Source organism: Panthera uncia, chromosome E3 (genome assembly GCF_023721935.1).
Source record: "Panthera uncia isolate 11264 chromosome E3, Puncia_PCG_1.0, whole genome shotgun sequence".
In the NCBI taxonomy this organism is placed as follows: Eukaryota; Metazoa; Chordata; class Mammalia; order Carnivora; family Felidae; genus Panthera; species Panthera uncia.
The window spans coordinates 6914197-6932892 of record NC_064815.1 but is presented as its reverse complement, the minus strand read 5'-3'; the positions used below and the strand labels follow the sequence as shown (position 1 = coordinate 6932892).

At 56.1% G+C, this 18696-nt stretch overlaps 2 protein-coding genes across 5 annotated transcripts in view; one reads left to right on the top strand and one right to left on the bottom strand.

The window, feature by feature from the left end:
• The window catches only part of PDXDC1 (pyridoxal dependent decarboxylase domain containing 1), a 51463-nt gene extending 41551 nt beyond the window's left edge, over positions 1-9912 (top strand). For all 4 annotated transcript variants that reach the window (XM_049638288.1, XM_049638286.1, XM_049638289.1 and 1 more), the window contains exons 15-23: positions 970-1058; positions 1995-2100; positions 3870-4041; positions 4912-5030; positions 5330-5451; positions 6400-6492; positions 6587-6683; positions 7600-7704; positions 8172-9912. In XM_049638288.1, the coding sequence (XP_049494245.1) occupies positions 970-1058; positions 1995-2100; positions 3870-4041; positions 4912-5030; positions 5330-5451; positions 6400-6492; positions 6587-6683; positions 7600-7704; positions 8172-8431 (1163 nt within the window). In that variant the 3' untranslated portion in view covers positions 8432-9912. The remainder of the gene's footprint in view (positions 1-969; positions 1059-1994; positions 2101-3869; positions 4042-4911; positions 5031-5329; positions 5452-6399; positions 6493-6586; positions 6684-7599; positions 7705-8171) is intronic.
• A 558-nt stretch (positions 9913-10470) lies between these two features.
• On the bottom strand, positions 10471-17348 carry NTAN1 (N-terminal asparagine amidase; the record flags this gene model as incomplete). The annotated part of the gene is made up of 9 exons (XM_049638295.1): positions 10471-10812; positions 11213-11326; positions 12178-12275; positions 13133-13186; positions 13694-13747; positions 14929-15002; positions 16686-16794; positions 17068-17133; positions 17210-17348. Coding segments are annotated over 9 exons (888 nt in total), but the record flags the coding sequence as incomplete, so codon positions are not given.
• Positions 17349-18696: the final 1348 nt, after the last annotated feature.

The following is an 18696-nucleotide window of genomic DNA, read 5'->3' as shown; positions in this document are numbered from 1 at the left end:
CTGGCCATTTGAAAGGAGGAGAAGTCTGTTGTGAGGCCCGCTTGGGGTGCTCTCAGGTGCTCTGCCTTCCCTCGCATAGGGGTTGATAGACTAGCTGGTAACTTACAGTGTTACATCTTGATTTCCTCTGGAAGTTCCTTTAAAGAAAAACTTCCCAAATGAGACTAAGAATTCTATTTGTGAGACAGTATTCAGGTGTTACATCTTCTCCGAGAAAAAAAAATGTGGAAGCTTAAATCCCCTCCTGTGGGCGTCTGGGTGGCTCAGTCGGTTAAGCATCCGACTTCAGCTCAGGTCATGATCTCCCGGTTCATGAGTTCGAGCCCCACATCCGGCTCTGTACCGACAGCACGGAGCCTGGAGACTGCTTCATATTCGGTGTCTCCCTCTCTCTCTGCCACTCCCCTACTCACACTCTGTCTCTCTAAAAATAAAGCTAAAAAAACCCTTCTGTAAGATAAACATATGCAAAAATTTTTACTTGTGGTAAAATGTGTACAGTTAAGTAATGCTGCACAGATTCACGTGGTTGTTCAGCAGCCCTCCGGAACTTGTACGTCTTGCAAAACTGAAACTCCACACCCCTTAGACACTCCCCTCCAGCCCCTGGCAGCCACCATCTACTTTGTGTCTCTGAGTCTGGCTACCTTAGGGTCCCCATAGAAGTGGAATCATACAGTGTGAGTCTTTGTGTAACTGGCTTATTTCACTTGATGTAACGCCCTCACGTTTCATCTATATTGAGCACGGGACAATTTCCTTCCTTTTTAAGGATGGACAACACTACACACTGTATGTACGTACTCATTTTTTTCTATCCATTCCCTGTGACATCAGCACTTGATTTCTGTAGTATTTGAGGCTTTTCTCCTGGGTTAGTGTTGGGAGCTCAGTGAAAGGGGCTTTGAGGAGCGTGTGTGGAGCTGTGTTTCCGGAAGGTGAACCCACTTTTCTGTGTTTTGGTGTCAGATCCAGTGCCGACAGCTGTCCCGGTGCCTAACATGGCACCTTCAACGGTCGGCCGGGAGAGACATTCCTGTGATGCCCTGAACCGCTGGGTAAGAACGGGGGCCATGTGCTCTCGTCTGCATCCCAGATGGAGTGATGCGTGGACGTGTCTGGGAAGTCGGGCCCATAGGAAGGATGCTTCTGCAAAGGCACTGGGCTTCCTTCCAGGGCTTCTGATCACATCACTGCTTGGCATGCCGCGCGAATTCCGGCAGGGCCTTGCAGAATCACTGCCTCGGTGACCATCTCCTTGCTGCTACGTAGTAAGGCCGCAGACTACCCGCACGACGGGGACCGCGGCTGTGGTGGGCGCCTGGAGCGATGTCAGGAGGCCCGAGAGCCAGAGCCCCCTGACCACCGGGCACCTGACAGTGTGGACCGAACACACTGTGCTGTGGCTGCCTCGGGACACTGAAATTGTGCCTCCGGGGTTTTTGTGTCAGGGCGTCCACCACAGCTGTGTCGGTCCTAGCATAACGGGCTCCTGCCCCGCCTCGGGCTTCATGAGGAAGTTAGGATATGTTTGTGCAGTGATATCGAAACAGCCGGAATAAACCGTGTAGCTGGACATATACGGCAGAAAGGAAATGGTCATCACAGATCATAGGAAAAAATGCAGGTTACCACACAGCGTGTCGAACGAAACGTTTCGCAGCGACGGAAAATATAGAGATAGAACAGGATGGGTATATTAACGTGTAAACAGTGGGTATTCTCACCGATGCGTTGTGGGTCATTTTTATCTTATTCTTTGGGTTTACCCATATTTCCTAGATTTGCCTACAGTGAACTTGTATTTTTTAGTAATTAAAAACATAAAACTTAGTCTCTTTAAAAAAGAAGTTTCCGTGAGTAAGAGAATGAGAAGATTCAGGGAACCTCGCCCCAGGGAGTCTCTTGGGTCTGGGGCTGAGCGCATGAGGGCCTGTGGGGGGAGCTGGGAGTCCTCCGTGCGGGCCCTCGTCACTCTGCCCGTGTCCCCGCAGCTGGGAGAGCAGCTGAAGCAGCTGGTGCCTGCGAGCGGCCTCACCGTCATGGACCTGGAAGTGGAGGGTGTGTGCATTCGGTTCGGCCCCTTGACGACAGCAGCAGGTAACCAGCCATTCTCCACCGGTCGCCCTCCCTTGTTCCGGGAGCAACACCGGCGTGTCCGTTCAGGTCCACGCTGTGGCCTGGTTTCCTTTCCCTTGTGATACTCTTTTTCTTTGAAGAGGCTTTTTCTTTGCCTTGGGGCTAAATTTGGGTAGATGAGCTTTCCAGCAGAACTTCCCAGAAGTAGACTTCTAAAGTCACTGGAGTTCCTATGTTTTGGCGTCCTGTGGCCCTTCGTCTTCCCTTCCGTGGTTCTCCAGCCACACCTCACGTGAGACTCACCCGTGGAGCTTCGCCAGCTGCCAGCGGCCGGGCCCCACCCCAGGGATTCTGGTCCATGGGGCATGGAGCCCACGCGTCTCTATTTTTTAAAGCTCCCCTGGTGATTAGGGCGGACCAGAGAAGGTTGAGGGCCTCCACATTTAGGTGTTTGGGAAAGCGGTATAGCGGCAGGTGCGTGGGCTTGTGCGACAGAAAGTCTTGGGCGCATATACTTCTGTCGCCGCTTCACGTGTGTGGGATCTTTAGCGAGCTTCTCCTCCAGGGCTGTTCCCGCGGCCTCACTGTAGCCGTGTGAAGATTGAAACCAGATCACACGTGTGAAATGTCTTAGGGGGACTCGTGTTTGCCATAGTGGAGTAGGTCTTAAAAATCAGATTAAAAATCTGATTGTCTTTTTTTCCAAGATGAAGGTTTTCAAAAAATGTTTGCTGTTTTTTTCATGGAATGTTTTCAACATTTTTGGAAAGATATTTACTCAAAGACCTCAGTATAGGGAAATGTGGGTAACTGTCCTGCCAAGAAAAGCCCATCATGAAGATGGCCGGTGGCATCCAGATCTCAAAGTTGGGGAGTAGCTGGGTGACGTGGGGCTATAGTTAGGACTGGTGGGAGAGTAGGACGGAGAGGTCGGGGAGTAGGAGGGGCTCTGGGGTGTGTAGCCCCTGGGGGAGCGAGGCTCGTAGGCAGGAGATGTGGGTGAGTGGCCTGGAGACGTGGCACCACCTGGCAAAGGGGACATAGGGGCTCGAGGGGTCCTGGGAGCCCGGCGAGGGGGACCACGCCGGGGAGTAGCCCGGGCTGAAGCCACTGGCATCCGAAGCAGCACCAGGGGAGAAGCCAGCCGCCCCTGGGGTCATCCCACTTCCAACACTGGGAGACCAGGCGCTGTAGGCCAGAGTGGCACCCTGGTTCCAGGGAGTCACGGCCGGAGAAATCCCTCCCGTGGGACTGGGCGCTGAGCCGAAGAACATGCCAGTGGGTCTGGCGGCCCCCAGGCCGGGCATCACGTACTGAGGCTTAGTGCAGTCACTTGCCACATTCGAGTCGCAAGCGAGGGGCAGCGAGGTGGGCTCCCTGCAGCCCCAGGGGCTCTCGGGCTGTCCTTGGTGCTGTTGTCATCACCCCGCCCTCCTGCTACCCCACACACACACCTGCCAGAATCCCTCTCTCCCCGGGATGCTACCGTGCGTGCCTCTTCGTAGCCTGCGCGAGGAGCCTTGTACGTAGACTCCGGCAGAGTCCTGGGCCGAGACTGAGTTTGCGTCACACGGAGGGGCTGGTCTTATCTTCGGTGCGAGACAGAATGGCGTCTGCGCCCGGATGCCACGTGCCTCAGTCGTTAACACCGATGTTCCCTATGGGCTTAGCGGCTTTTAGGTTACACCTCTGCTCCAGCTCACGGGAGGCCCCGCGGCTGCTGACCTTTCTGACGGCGGAAGTGGGAGCCCTTCCTCCCGCTCTTCGCTAACGCCCGGGGTCGTTCTCAGTTTTAGGAACTCGGGGAGAGGACGTGGATCAGCTGGTAGCCTGCATCCAGAGCAAGCTGCCGGTCCTGACCTGCACGCTGCAGCTGCGGGAGGAGTTCAAGCAGGAGGTGACAGGGACCGCGGGCCTCTTATACGTCGACGACCCCAACTGGCCCGGAATAGGGGTTGTCAGGTACGGGTTCGGCCTCCTGGCGGCGGTTGACTCTTCTTAGCCGTGTCAAGGCTGTTGGCGGGTCATTTTGTGGACCAGCTTGGAAATCGGAGGTGAATGTGTGAGGTCACGGTGTCGGTGTCCCCTGGAAATGCAGCGAGATGTTTTGGACACGTAGAAAAGCCCAGCACGGTGGCGGTGTGGACACCCTCGCGCTCATGCAATAGTTGCCGCTGTACTTTCTGTGCCGGCTCGCAGGTTACTGGGGGAGACCGTACGAGTGCACAGCTGACGAACGGTTACTACTGTGGGGTACGGAGCAGCACGGCTCCCTAAGACCGAGAACCAGCTCGCCGGTGGGGCACGCCGCTCGGTCCCCTGGAGTGCTGCGTGTACCCTTAGCCCTGTGCCTGCTTTCCTCTCCTTCCAGGAGGGAAGGCCCCTAATTGCTTGGCCTTTTTTTTTTTTTTTTTTAAGAGAGCTAGCAAGCTAGCACAAGTAGGGGAGAAGGGCAGAGAGAGAGAGAGAGAGAGAATGAATCTTAAGCAGGCTCCACGCTCAGTGCAGAGCCCGACGTAGGGCTCAGTCCCCTGACCCTGGCATCGTGACCGGAGCCAAAATCAAAAGAGTCAGGTGCTCAACCGACAGCCACCCAGGTGCCGTAAGACCCCGTGATTCAATTACAAACGATGAGGCTTCCAGATCTGGCCTGAGCTTCGTGGACTGGAGACTTGTACCTTCCTTGCCTTGAGACGCTCCAAATGGCTCCTGTGCCCATTTGTCTCACTCACTTTGGAAAACTTCAGTAGCTTATACTCTACCTGCAATCCTGTGTCTGAAGAGGCATTTGATCTTTTAGACTGAAATACTGTTATTTGATATTGTTTGTAGGTATGAACATGCTAATGATGATAAGAACAGTTTAAAGTTAGATCCGGAAGGGGAAAAAATCCATGCTGGACTCCTGAAAAAGTTACATGAACTGGAATCCGACCTTACATTTAAAATGGGTAACTACTGCTTTTATAAGTCCACTATGAACTTCCAAAGGCTGTTTCCTAACTGGCTTAAAGGCCGTTGGGCTCTGTCTCCTCGGAAGAAATGATAGTTGAGTTCTTTCTAGAGTGAGCTAGCTCCCTTCCCCTTCTGCGGCCTCTTGGGGCACCCACGTCCTCATTAGTATCCTTGTCCTCACCCCATAAGGGAGGTGCCTTTGCGCGCGGTCATGCCGTTGTACAGGAGAGTGGCCCCAGGCAGCCTTCTGACCGAGGACTTGGGAGCCAAGGCAGGCGGTGGTCTCTTCCCACAGGCCCAGAGTACAAAAGCATGAAGAGCTGTATTTACGTTGGGATGGCAAGCGACGACGTGGACATTTCTGAACTGGTGGAGACCATTGCAGTCACAGCTCGAGAAATCGAGGAAAACTCAAGGGTCTGTAAGACTAATCTGTACCTCGTTCCTCTCCTGGGTCTTCTCTGGGCAGCCAGCTGGGGTCACGAAGGAGGAAGCTACCCTCAGAAATACGTGTTCGTTCCCAAAGAGTGCAGAAATGGTTCCAATGAGCCAAGCATTGTACCAGGAATCTAGAACCCCCCGAGCATTTGATGCAGTCCCTGCCCTCAGTGGGCTCGCGGCTCGGGGGAAGAGGTCCATGTAGCCACGTAGGGCGGCGAATGCCTTGTTGAAGTTAGGCGTAGCTGAGCATTTGGGGAAGACGCAGTGGCATCTGCCTGACGAGGTGAGGGAAGACTGCAGTCGCAGCTGGACCCGGGGCTGCGTGAGGCACGTGTTTCGGATGACAGGACTTCCCGCCAGGGATGGACCTGCTTCTGCTGGCCAGCAGGCATGGAGACCTAGCTGGTGGACGTTCTGCAGACCAGACACGTGAGTCACTAGGAATCACTCAGGAGCAGAGGAGGGACGACAGCGGGATGGGTCTGAGGAGACAGGCATGTGTGGTGGCCCGTGGCTGCTAGGGAGGGGGAGAGCGGGAAGTCTGCCATGAGGCCGAGGAGCTGGCTTTATCGTTGGGTGGGCTTCCTGAAGTTTCTCCCAACCCGCTGTGTCACTTCTGATCCCATTTCCATGACTGTGACGCGTGTGTCTCTTTTCTGTGGATGTGACATTGAGATCGTCGGGCAGGTGGTTTCTCCTCCTTTTCCTGGCAGATGGGGCTGGTCACCAAGGTGTCTCCTCCTTAGCGGGGCATTTTGTCCTCTTGTGTTGGCTCACCAGTTTTACTTCATACCCTGGCATCCAGAAGTGTAGAATTCTGTTTACTAACAGTTTTGAAAAGCGTCCCTGGTGCTGTGTTAATAGTTCTTCTAGGTCCCGGGCAGGAAGCTTAGACAAGTAATCCCTTTCTCGGTCCTACCACAGCTTCTGGAAAACATGACGGAGGTGGTTCGGAAAGGGATTCAGGAAGCTCAGGTTCAGCTGCAGAAGGCGAACGAGGAGCGGCTCCTGGAGGAGGTGAGGCTCGGCAGCAGACTCGCAGGGGGCATCGGGGGCGTCAGGCCGGGAGCGGGCCGGCGGGACGCTCACGAGCGGTGGTTCTGCTCTGCAGGGGGTGCTGCGGCAGATCCCTGTCGTGGGATCCGTACTCAATTGGTTTTCTCCGGTACAAGCTTCACAGAAGGGAAGAACCTTCAACTTAACGGCAGGTAGGACCACCGCCGCCCCGGGTCCCGTGGACCTTGTGAGTCGTGACCGGGTTCCCGGGATCCCCCACTCGAACCGGGAAGCCTGGTACGCGCGCGGCCCCTGCTCCTCCGGGGCTGCGTCTGTCTCAGGAGGCCTGGTGGGTCCCGCCGCGGCAGCACAGAAGCAGGTCCCCCCACCTCCCGCCCTGCCCCCCGTCCGCGGCAGACCCCCCTTCCTGCGGGCCGGTCGGAACGTGGCCACTCAGCTGTCGGGACTCTTCAGTGCCCCCGGCGTCGTGTTCAGTGCTGGGTGTCAGTCCTCCCTGCCGTCCCCGTGAGTGCTTTGCCCCAGGAAGGGGCTGCTGTGGAAACGGGAGGTGACAAGATTGTAGTCCAGTCTGTAGCCCTGGACCAGCTCATTTCGAACCAGGCACCCCACAAGGAGGACTGGTTGCTGGGGTTTGGGGACGGTGACGTGCACCTCCAGGTCCCCTTCTTCCCTGTGTTGGGGGGACAGTTCCCTGCACGTGCCCCCTCCCCCCCCAGGAAACCGTGAGCACACGAGTGTGACAGAGGATCCGTGTCGCTCCGAGCGCCTGCCGTCAGCAAAGGGCCGTCTGGTCCCTGCTGCTACAGTACGTTCCCACCGGGGCGTGGTCCCCAGGCACTCGTGGGCCACGCCGGAGCTGAGTGTGCCCAGGACACCTGGGGACGTGAGGGTGAAATGCGCCGGCAGGGCTAGGCCTCGCGAGCGCGGCCACGAGGTTGGCTTTCTCCGCTTCGCGGCGCGCTTCCGTCGGCCGGGGGCCCTGCCCTGCCCGCCTGCGAGGCCCAACGGCCAGAGCAACTTTCTCGGGGAACGAGGCTGCGGGGGTTCGGCTCTCGGGGCGGCCGGAGCCGGGGGCCTCTGCACACCGCTCTCTCCCCTTCCTCGCAGGCTCCCTGGAGTCCACGGAACACACGTACGTCTACAAGGCGCAAGGCGCGGGGGTCACGCCGCCGCAGACGCCCTCGGGCACTCGCGCCAAGCAGAGACTTCCAGGTACAGCGCGTCTTCTGAGTTGATTAAGGCTGAAGAGAACCGTTGGTTCTCTTGGGAACACTTTCGTCTTGGGAGGCTTGTCCTGTTGGGTGTTACCTGTGTTCCTGCGTTTTCTTGGTGCTTTGACCCCATGTCCTGTTCCTCCTCACTGAGGACCAGCCGTCCCTGTAACCATTTCAGTAGCCTGGGGCTTCAGCCTGGGAGAACTTTCTCCGTGGCAGCCCAAGGGGGAAGTTCGGGTCTTGAGAACTGGCATCGTGTTTAACCTGGTGTTTACTCGCCTGAACTTCTCCTGACCGTGACCTTGGGAGCCTTGTCGGTGTCCTGTCGGTTCTCATTTCTCACCTCATCACTTTGGAGCCTCAGAGCTGGGGGGCGCGGGGTGTCTCCGGAAGCAGTTGCGATTAAATAAAGCAACCACTTGTTGGACGGAGGGCTTTCAGCACTGTCCGTGGATCTTTCTCTAGGCCAGAAGCCTTTTAAGAGGTCTCTGAGAGGTTCCGATGCTCTGAGCGAGACCAGCTCAGTCAGTCACGTTGAAGACTTAGAAAAGCTGGAGCATCTGTCCGGGGTGCCGGAGCCAGATGGCCTGGAGCCTGGCGGCCCCGAGCCGCACCCCGGGGCTCCCCCTCCGCAGGAGGCCGAGCGGACGGGGGCCTTCCAGAACGGGGCCCAGCGCCCGGAAGATGACCGTCCACAGGTAGAAGAACCGGAGAGCTTAAGATAAAATCCAGTGTTTGCTTTGAGACTGTGCCGGGTATTGTTTCAGGGAAGATGAAGCTGTACTGAAAATGTGAGCCGTGCCACAGCTAATGCAAGAGAAATGACTGTTGTTTGTCCTTCGCTGGGATTTTTGCACAAATCTGTGCCTGAAAGCCAGGCTTTTTAGACGGGCAGTTGATTGGTCTCATTTGATGGGTCTGTAGCATGACAGCTGGGGTTCCTGCCCACGTCCTTGTAGGTGATACCATTTCTCCCCCACGTTCCCATAAACACTCATTGTTCACGAAGAACACTTAGAATTTCAAGTGCCCGCCACTTGAAACGCTCGTGCTTATTTTTCTAAAACCTAAGCGTAAGCCGTGACGAGGTTACATACAACTTTTCGTTAAGTCAGCTCTAGAACCTTCCGGGTCCTCTGTTGTGCTGCTGCACCGGAGAGGCAGCGCAGTCTCCGCCATCTGTTTGGGTCAGCGTTCAGTGTGGGCAGGCTGCGGGGGTACGGCGGGCTCGGGTTCGGCGCGATGCCGACCTGAGCCCGAGCCGCCCCCGCCGCCCCCGCCGCCCCCGCCGCCGCTTCCGAGGTGTAGAAAGGAGCGTGCGCTCTGGCTGGGGCAGGGCCGTGGGCAAGTGACTTCCTTCTGCCCCGAGTCCATTCCTCCCTTTATATACTATTTGTAGACAAATTAAAGGATTATCTATTAAGGGTAACTATAAAACTCTTGGCCATATATATGTATATTTTTAAATACTGGTAAAGCTTTTAAATTGGCACACAGGTACACACTGTGCTCGTTTCTACGTTTAATATCTGAAAAGCCGACAGACGCGAGTCTTGACCTGATACTAACTCTGCTGTGGAGCACCCAGTTACGTTTCAACCCTAAAACAAGTATACCTTTGACCTGTTTTACATGGGAGTGTGTGTGGCTTCTCCCCACGAGCAGCTCACCCCTTTGGGCCCAACTCGGAGACAACCTGGGCCCTCGGTCTGGTGAAGCCAGACCACTGCTGAGATACTGGAACTGAGCGCTTAATTACTGCCTCTTTCTACTTTTCCAGAAGTCCTACACCTCTTCGTTTTCATAGGTGAAGGTCCCTGAGCCTTTAGTCCAGCAAAGTCAAGCTTTGGGACGCCTCAAGACGGTGGGGGTTCACACTGGGCTGGGGACTGTCGTGTCGGAAGCCTTAGGTACACCACATTAAGCCTATAATTAGACACCGATTTGATGTGATTTCTGACTTTTGGCACTTGTCAAAATGCAACTTTTTTTTCGGTGCAGATGATTAAAAGTCTTCCCTGTTTATTTGGTGCAATGAAGTATAGCAGATAAAATGGGGAAAGGGGACATTATCACCTTTAACAAGATTAATTTTTCAATGTTTTTATATATATTTGGAATTGCTAAATTGGTTTTGCTGAAACAGAATTTCACCCTTAAGATACTGTTTGAATGTTGGTTTCAATAAAGGTTCTTGAAATTGTTACCCTGTGGGTTCAGTTCCTGAATGGTCATTAGGCAGAGCGATTCCCCCAAGGATAGCAACTTAAGAGAAATAAAGGCCTCGGAAAGTCTGACCTGCAGACATCGCGGCGTGGCCATTTTAATGACCTCACACCTAGAACAGACTTTGCAGTGGCTTCGTGTAACTCTCACGTTAAGTTGAGTCTCAGATTATTTTCTGTTGCAGAACAGTCTGATGAGATTCTGGTTTTCCTTCTGGGCTTTTCATCTCCTTCACCTGGAAGTGGAGTAGCAGCTGGAATATTCATGCTGCTGAAATACTTGGGGGCCAGAAAACCCCTCTGTGGGATGGGTATGTTCTCACAGAGTTCTGCTGCATTTGACATACCATTTTTCAAACAAGCTTATGTATAATGTTCCCTTGATCCCCTAATTTAGCAGGAAGAGAACTACTTACCCCGAGTCTGAAACAGCGGCCTGCAGGATCACGCGGCAGGCGGCTCCTCCTGGGCCCTCGGTGCCGAAAGGCAAGGCCGGGCGTCCCCTTCGGCAAAGCAGAAAGCACACCTCGACAGATGCCTTCGCGAAAATAAGATTTTATTTTTAAAGTCATCTGAAGGACAGTAAGGAAGGAGACGTAAGATTCAGCGGATGCGGATTCTGGTTCGTATTCTTTCCAGGCCCCACGGTCCCCATGGTGGTGCCTCTCAGGCCAAAAGTTGCTCTTTGGTGATGCCCGTGTTTAGCTTCCTGGAGAAGGGATCTTTTCCCATAAGCCATCTTCATTTTTTTTGTAGAGGAGAGCCTTGTTTCCGGGAAACAGTGCGTTGGTTGGAGATGGGTGTTTTTTTAAGAACATCAAGGTAGATCTAATATGTTCGACAAAGTGGGGTGGCTCAGCCAGAGGTGAAGTGGAGAGGTTCTGGAAAAACAAGATTCTGGGTCTGAGAGACGAATAAGCTGGCTCTGTTACCCTCTTGACAAAGCTGTCGAAGTGTCTCCGGGCTCTTAAACAGTCCGGATGGTCTCAGGTCACCAAGTACACAGAAGTCGTAAAGTTACGGAAGACGGGAGGTGTACGGCGTTAACGAGGAAAAAGCAGTCGGCTGTGTCCTCCTTCGACCCATGCAAATGCCCGGCCAGGACCTTACTTATTCTCGGCTGATCTAGAGGTTAAATGGGGTCTGCCGAAGGCATCCTAAAAGTAAATCCCACCCACCGAAGGAAAGGCTGCTGTGCTCTCGCCTAAACCCGTCTTCTTCTTCTAGATGAAGAAACCAGGGTGCGGAGATTTAAGACCGCCCCAGCCTGTAAGTTCTCACCTCTAGTATTTGCTTATCATCTTGCTGCAGCCAGAAATCCACATGTGGAAATGGCATCCAGGAGTACGGTCCTATACGGAGTTGTTCTGTCTTTGCGTCGTAAATACTAATCATCTGAAAAAGAACATTTCGAGGACAATTCGAGGAACGTTCTCTGCTTCTCGAACCCCACCAACAGTGCAAGCTCCAGCGCAGTCCCACATTTACGTGGAGGGATGAGCTGCTTCAAATGGTCTAATAACCAAAGCCACTACTTACGGAGTCCTTCCAGTGTGTCTGCTATTGCACTTTGGGAGTAACGTACGCGCTTTTGTTTAGTCCTGACAAAAGTCCTCTGGGAAGACGGCATTTTTCTCACTTTGGTCGGAAACCTGATGCTCAGAAAGGACAGGCACTTTGCCCACAGCGACACTGCTGGTAAGCATGAGAGCTGGGACAGAGACCTAGGTGTGTGTGGCTCAAGTCCACGGTCCTCAATGCCACATAAAACACCTCCTCATTACTTATGCCCCAGCAACTAATCACCTTGCAACTTAAAAGCCCGCAGTGCCGGCTGCCCCATCAGGAGCAAGGAAAGTGCTTATTTGCCAATCAGTTCCCTGAATTCCCCAATTTGTCAATGGTAGTTTTCAGCTTAACCGGCAACCCTGGCTTTTGGTTCCTGAGACTAAAACAAGTTCTGCATATTAGCTGAATCAAGGCTATTACCCTGCTCGAGAAACCGCAGAGGCATCTGACAAAGGTTAAAGGTTTGGCAAAACATCACCGTGAACGCAAACACTCTCCAACGAAAATGTCAACGTTCCGTCAGTGAGGAACCTGAACGCGCCTTCTCTGCCTTCAAAGCGGAGAAGTGGGGTCTAGCTTGCAACAAACACAAACGTTTCGCTCCTGACGCCTATAAAATGTGAGGCTCTGGAGCGGGACGCCCCTTTTTTCCCCTTAGCACAGAGGGTCTCACTCACTGGGCCTCCTGTCAGAGCTCGGGCGGCACGCAGCTCCTCCTCCGGGCCTCGGTCTGGGAAGGAGGCTCTGTAAATCTCTGCAGTTTTAATGTTGACCGCTGTGGGGACAAAGAGGTCCTCCGCGTGGACTGAAGGCACAAGTGGAAAGTTGGCACAGCCGCACCACGTCTACGGCCACAGGTGACCGAACGTGGCCGGTCGCCCCAAGAAGGGGAAGAGGGGTGTGGCTGGACCGCCGTCACTGAGCGGCTGCGGCTTCCCCTTTGTGCAGACGGAAAGCGCCACCTTACGGCCAAGCCTGTGTCCGCTGGCGCCCCGGGCCCGACCAAGGGGCGACCACCTCCCCCGGGAAGCACCAGCTCTTCGGGCCGGCGCGGGGCAACCCTCCCCGGCCAGCGCCGTGGCCGCGCCGGGGACAGAAGCGGGGCCTGGGGTGCTGTCCGGGTCTGGCGGTGGTGGTGGCACGTTCCCGCCGCGCACCTCTGCCAGGCTACAGGCAGTAGTACAGTGACCCCCTGTGCGCCCCGCTCGGCCATCGCACGTCGGGTGGAAGTTTCACCGGCTCTCCCCCTCCAGGGATCCAGGGATCCAGGGATCCGGGGCTGCGGCGGGAGAGCGCTCCGGCCTTTCCTCGGCCTGCTCTCTCCTTAGCAGGACCCTTATTCCCCGCCGGACCCCACCAGGCTCCCCGCTGTGTGAGGGGACCCCCTGCCCAGCCCCCGCCCCGGAGACTGGCTGGAGAAGGGCGAGCAGACGGCCCCGCTTCCCGGCCGCCACCTCGTCCGCCCCTGGTGGCCGTAGGGAGCGGACATCTCTGTTTTGTGGGCAGTGGTCCGAGAAGGCAAGCTGCTTGCCGAGGGCCCCTGGTGGGGCACAGGGAGCCAGGGTCAAGCTGGCCCTGGGAGCACGGCCCGGCCTCCGGGCCTCCGGGCCTCCCAAGAAACACACTACTTACCGATGCCATAGATGATTGGAAAGTGCTTTTCGTTTTCTTCCCGGTCATTTAGTTCTAACGAAACAAAGAAAAATTCTTTTTAAGAAGTGATTTTTAAGAAAAACTGAACAGTTGCTTTCGTTTTCTATAACTGAGGCCAACAGGGAGCCCACACTGCAACAGGAAGAAAAAGGACACGCAAGGGACCGTGTTCCTGTTTCCCTGCCAGGTCCCACAGGAGCCGTCAGGTTTCCACCAAAACGAGTGCTGCATCCCGAGTCAGCGCCTCCTGGCTCCCTACACGCTCAGCCACCTGCCACCTGCCACGCGTGGTGGCGGGTGACTCCTTCCCAGGAGCAGAGGAAGCGTCTGAAAATCCCGAGGAAGGGAAGAGGGGCCGCGCTGAAGGGGGTGGGGGGTCGGGATGTCATCGGAGGCCGAGCGGGATTTGGGCCTGGGGGGCAGGCGGGCCACTGGCTGCAGAGGGCGGAGGGGGCTCTCCTGTGGTTGAGGGGCTCGTGCGCGAGGTCTTGCTTTAAGGGTGAGGGCGCCGGCTGTTGGGGGAAGGACGGCAGAACTTACCTGTCACACACAACGTCACTAAGTGAATGTCATCTTCTTGTCTGTCAAATTCACCTACAATGAGAAGTTTCAAAGTGGACGTCAGAAACCCGCTGAGCAAGTCAAGATGGGGCTGGGCCCTCTCCGTCCCGCTCCCGTTTCTGCCACAACCCGGCCCGCGCTCAGAAGCCAGATTCCTGTGAACTGACGCCAGGGAACCTGGGTGACGGGCACGTCCCTAGCCTAGAGCCCAAAGGAAACTGCGACCAAAGCTGTCCCTTCGTCTCTTCCTTCTCAGGAGTTTGTGGGGACAGCGGACTCCGAAAATGTTTACCCCTTACTTAAATAACTTTTTTTTCTTTCTACCAGCCATTCTAAAAACTTCATCACTGTCAAATGTAAAAAAAAAAAAAAAAAAAAGTGGAAAACACAGGCAAGTGTAAGTACATGGGTCTTTCACAGTACAAGGACACGGGCTTCTGATGCCCACAACCCCAGCAGTTAACAGTCTGTGTTTCTTTCCTACCGTCCGTGTACCGCCGAGCCCGTGCCTCGTCCGTGCCTCGTAGACAACCTTATGGCCTGACTGTGTGGCCACGTGTGCTTTCCCGTGCGATTCACCTCTTCCCAAGCACTTTTTAATGGCTACGTAACAATTTCTTTGCTGACGGACATTAGACTGTTTGCTAACGTAAAGAATGTTCGCCCGCATTTGGGCATGAATCTCCGTGCACACTGCAGATTATTTTCTTAGAACAGATTCCCAGAAGGGGAATTACCAGGGCAAAGGAGAGGAACCTTGTTAAGACTTAGGCCACGGGGCCAAATTGCTTTGCCGACAGGTTACAGCAACATATGTTCCAGTGCCGTGTGCGTAGGCCCGCCTCGCCGTGTCGCGGTTAACACAGAACGAGGTCTTTTTTTGAATCCTCGCTAATTTAACAGGAAAAGGTGGCATCGTCGGCGTTTTACCTTCCTGCAGGTTAAAACGGACATCACTGCCCAGAGGGCTGGTCACCATCTTATTCACCGCTAGTGTTTACCGTCTTGGACCGTGTCGACTACCGTTTCCAGGAAAATCTCGTCCCCCTCCCATCGGCCCGTGAAACATAGCTCCGTCCCTCCGTCCGAGTCCAAGCCGAGCCAGTCAGGCTGCTCCCAGCAGCTGCCCCGAGAGGCTGTGCACTAAGTAGCGTTCTGATCCAAACAAAAGCGGGTGCAAGTTTTTATCAAAGTTGGGGAAACCGTGAACTTACTAAGAAGCTGATGAGTAAGTTTTTGTGACAACTGCCTGTCATCACTGAAGCCTCCCACGAGGTGCACTTCCAGCCTGGCAAAGAGACGGGACGGTGGTCAGAGGCCAGCAATCGGCCGCGGGGCGCCCTGGCTTTGCTCGGGACCTCGGTTCTCCGCCTCCACGAAGCCGCGCTCCGCAGCGGCGCTTCCTCCCGGGGCCTCTTCCGTGCCTCGCGGCGGGGAGGACGCGTCTGGGCGGCACGGGGAGAAACGGGGGAGGCTGCCAGGGCCGCCCGAGCCGCTGGGGACGCGGCCAGGGGCGCTGATGGCGGACGGGAGCTGCTCCTGCACACGAGCGGCCCCGATGCGGAGCTTAAGACGCTCCCCTCGGTTAGAATAGGGCTGTGGCGCACTGTTTACCACCCGGCGTGGGGTACTTCGAGAAACCTCTTCGGCATCTCAGCCTAAGGGGAACCGGGGTGCGGGGCCGGGAAGGGGGGCCGGCGGACCGCTCACCTCACTCTTGTCCAGCAAACCCGGAGCCAGGGACTGTCGCCTCCCAATTTCAAGAAGGGAACCAGGTCGGTTTCTACAGGCCATGCTTACCCCCCCCCACACCAGCTTTTCCAGGTTTGGGGAACCCGGCTACTCCCCCGGGGTGGCCCTTCTGGGGACTGTCACCGCACACACTAGCACAGCACAGCTCTCAAAACTCCTGTGCTTGAGCCTGTATTCCGCCCCCCGCCTTGTCTGCGAGCCCCCTCGTCCACAGCCTGGGACAACCCGGGACCCTTCCTTCTACTGAGGGAGGAACCCGAACCGGCCAGAACTCGCATGAGGACAAGCATCACGTGGCCCCACACAAACACGAATGGGCCAGACGAGCCGCGGTCACCACGGCTTCGCTCGACACGGGGCCACGGGTTTGCCTTCCCGGTCTTGGTGCAGACCTTCGGGAACGACCACGTGCGTTCCATGGACAGACCAAAGATCCCTCCTGCCACGTCTCAGCACCGCACCAGGGGGCCCAGCGCAAAATGACACTGCTGGCCCAGCCTATGTGACACTAGTGACACCAGGAAGAAGGGCTTTGTTATTATTTTTGTTAAATCTCTAGGATTCTGAGAACGTGTAGATGACCGGGCTAGTCCGTTCTATGGCCACCCCAGACTTTCTCCCCAGCGAGGGGCAGGAGGGGGCACAGGGTGACAGCTGTTGGGAGGGGGCGGCCACCTGACAGGCCACCGTGGGAAAATGCACCCTCCCCCGCACCCCCCTCCCCCCACCACGGTGGGTTCCTCCCTGCCTCGGGCTCCACGGTCCTTCCCACCCTTGAACACCCTGTTTTGCTTCCTGCCGGACTCCTTGCTTCAGGGCACTTCGGGGGCAGGTGTCTGTCCACTGGCCACGGCTATGGCCCCGACACCTGTAACAAGCTCCCCCTGGGAGAAAACACCCGACAAGCAGCTGCCGGAACGAACGAATGAAGGGAAGGCATCTGGGATTCGCTGACGCGTGAGCGAGCATCCCACGGTACGGGAGCGGAAACACAAGCGGAGGTTCCAAGTCAAAGCTTCATCCACAGGCCAGCCTGCACCCGCCACCTGGTCTGCTCGCTCCACGGCCACCGGCGAGGGGCCGACACTGTGCCGGCTCGGCCCCAAACGAACGAGCCGGTCGCTGTGGCGGTGACCTTCCATGCGGCGGCCACGGCCATCCCCTCTATGTGACAGAGCGCGGGGCCCAACACCACGGGACACGGGAACGGGGCGCTCACCTTCCACACGGAGCGTGGTCGGAGAAGGATTTGATGGAGCTCATGATCAGGGGGACCTCTGCTTTGGTGTCACTTCCGTCACAGTGGGTCAGGCAGGTGGCCCCGTTACCTGAGGCAAAGGGGGGGAATGACTCCCATTACTCCGGGTCAGGGCTCCGTGCTCGAGCCAGATCTACTCCCGTCCCTTCAGACGCCGCCTCTGTCAATGCCCTGGAAGGAGACCCAGAAGGATCTGTGCTGCCCCGCCCACCCTTCTGACCCGGGTACCAGGGAGACGCCATGCAGACTGGGGGGGTGGGCGGGGCAGGGCCCGGCTGCGGGCGGGACACCAGGAATGTCACGTGCAGAGACGCGACGCTGCCCTTCCTCTCGCTCGCCGTACCTGTGTGCCTCAGGACCACAATGTGACAGGTGGTGGCATCGTCAGAACCCAGGATGGAGATGGAGCCTGGTTGGAAAAGAGAGAAAATGAAACATCCAGTAGCCCCAGGGGGTGATGCCCGATTCACGGCTTCCTAACCTACCATCCTGCGGGGAGGCCGCTGCAAGCTCTCTTTGCTGAACATACAGAAGGCCCTGGGGTCCCACTTGCTGAACAGACTGACCTCTGAGAAGTCTGGCTCTTTCCTGTTCGATTAAAACAAGATAAAAGAGGGACGGAAATTAGTGATGAGTGGGTACCTAGAGGGGTGGCGAGGCCCGACTGCCCCTGGGCGGGAGACGCACGCTCTGCGGGGTGCCACCAGGCGGAAAGGCCAAGGGAACAGGGCGGCGGCCACTACGGGTCGGGGGGCAAAGTGAGCTCCCGGGCTTCGTTCCACCTGCGGGACCAGAGTGCAGGCCTTTCTCCTCAAGCGCAAGAGAACCTCCAGGGCTCTGTACCCGGGAAGGGAAGCCGACCGTCGGCCCCAGGGCCCGGCCGGCTTGGAAAGCACGGCCCTTGTGCAAGAGAGGCAGACACCGTCTCTGCCCCCGAGCTGGTCGTCCCCACGCTGGGAATCTGGACCGGGGAACCTCCCTCCCCCACCAACGCACGCTCCCGGGTGGCTCGGAACGACAGAGGTGAGTTATGCCGAAGAGACTCACGCTATCGCACAGTCAGGAAAAATGAAGACTAGGAAAAATGGTTTTGAAATGCAAACTGACAAAAAGTATAAAAAAAAAAATCTTTGAAAGTTCTAAGTAAGGGCGCCTGGGTGGCTGAGTCAGGTAAGCGTCCAACTTTGACTACAGGCCATGATCTCGCGGTCCGTGAGTTCAAGCCCCGTGTCGGGCTCTGTGCTGACAGCTCGGAATCTGGAGCCTGCTTTGGATTTTGCGTCTCCCTCTCTGCCCCTCCCCCGCTCATGCTCTGTCTCTCAAAAATGAATAAACGTCACAAAAACTTAAAAGTTATAACTCTGCGGTGATGACCACAAGGCTCAAGTGTTGCCACGTGGGAGGAAGCACGAGGAGATTCACCCGCACGGCCACGGCCACGGTCAGACAGGGCAGACTGAGTGCGTTAGCATTTGCTCTTGCCTTGTCCCGATTCCGTAAATGTGCTATGATGGAGCCGTGACCGACGCAGACAACCAGAAAGGGCCCGTCCTGCGTCAGCAAATTCATGAAAAGGCTGTGTTGGAATCAGGTGTCCAAACCTTCTCTCACTTCGTATTGGCAGAAATTCTTACGCAGGAAGCCCTGAGTCGTGGGTGCAAGCGTTGCCTCGCCGCACTGTGCCCCTGCAACTAACAGATCACTGTATGTCAGCTGTACTGTAATTCGAATTTTTTTTAAAAAGTCTTCCACACTGGGGCGCCTGGGTGGCTCAGTCGGTTAAGCGGCCGACTTCGGCTCAGGTCATGATCTCGCGGTCCGTGAGTTCGAGCCCCGTGTCGGGCTCTGTGCCGACAGCTCGGAGCTTGGAGCCTGTTTCAGATTCTGTCTCCCTCTCTCTGACCCTCCCCCGTTCATGCTCTGTCGCTCTGTCTCAAAAATAAATAAACAAAAAAAAAAAGTCTTCCACAGT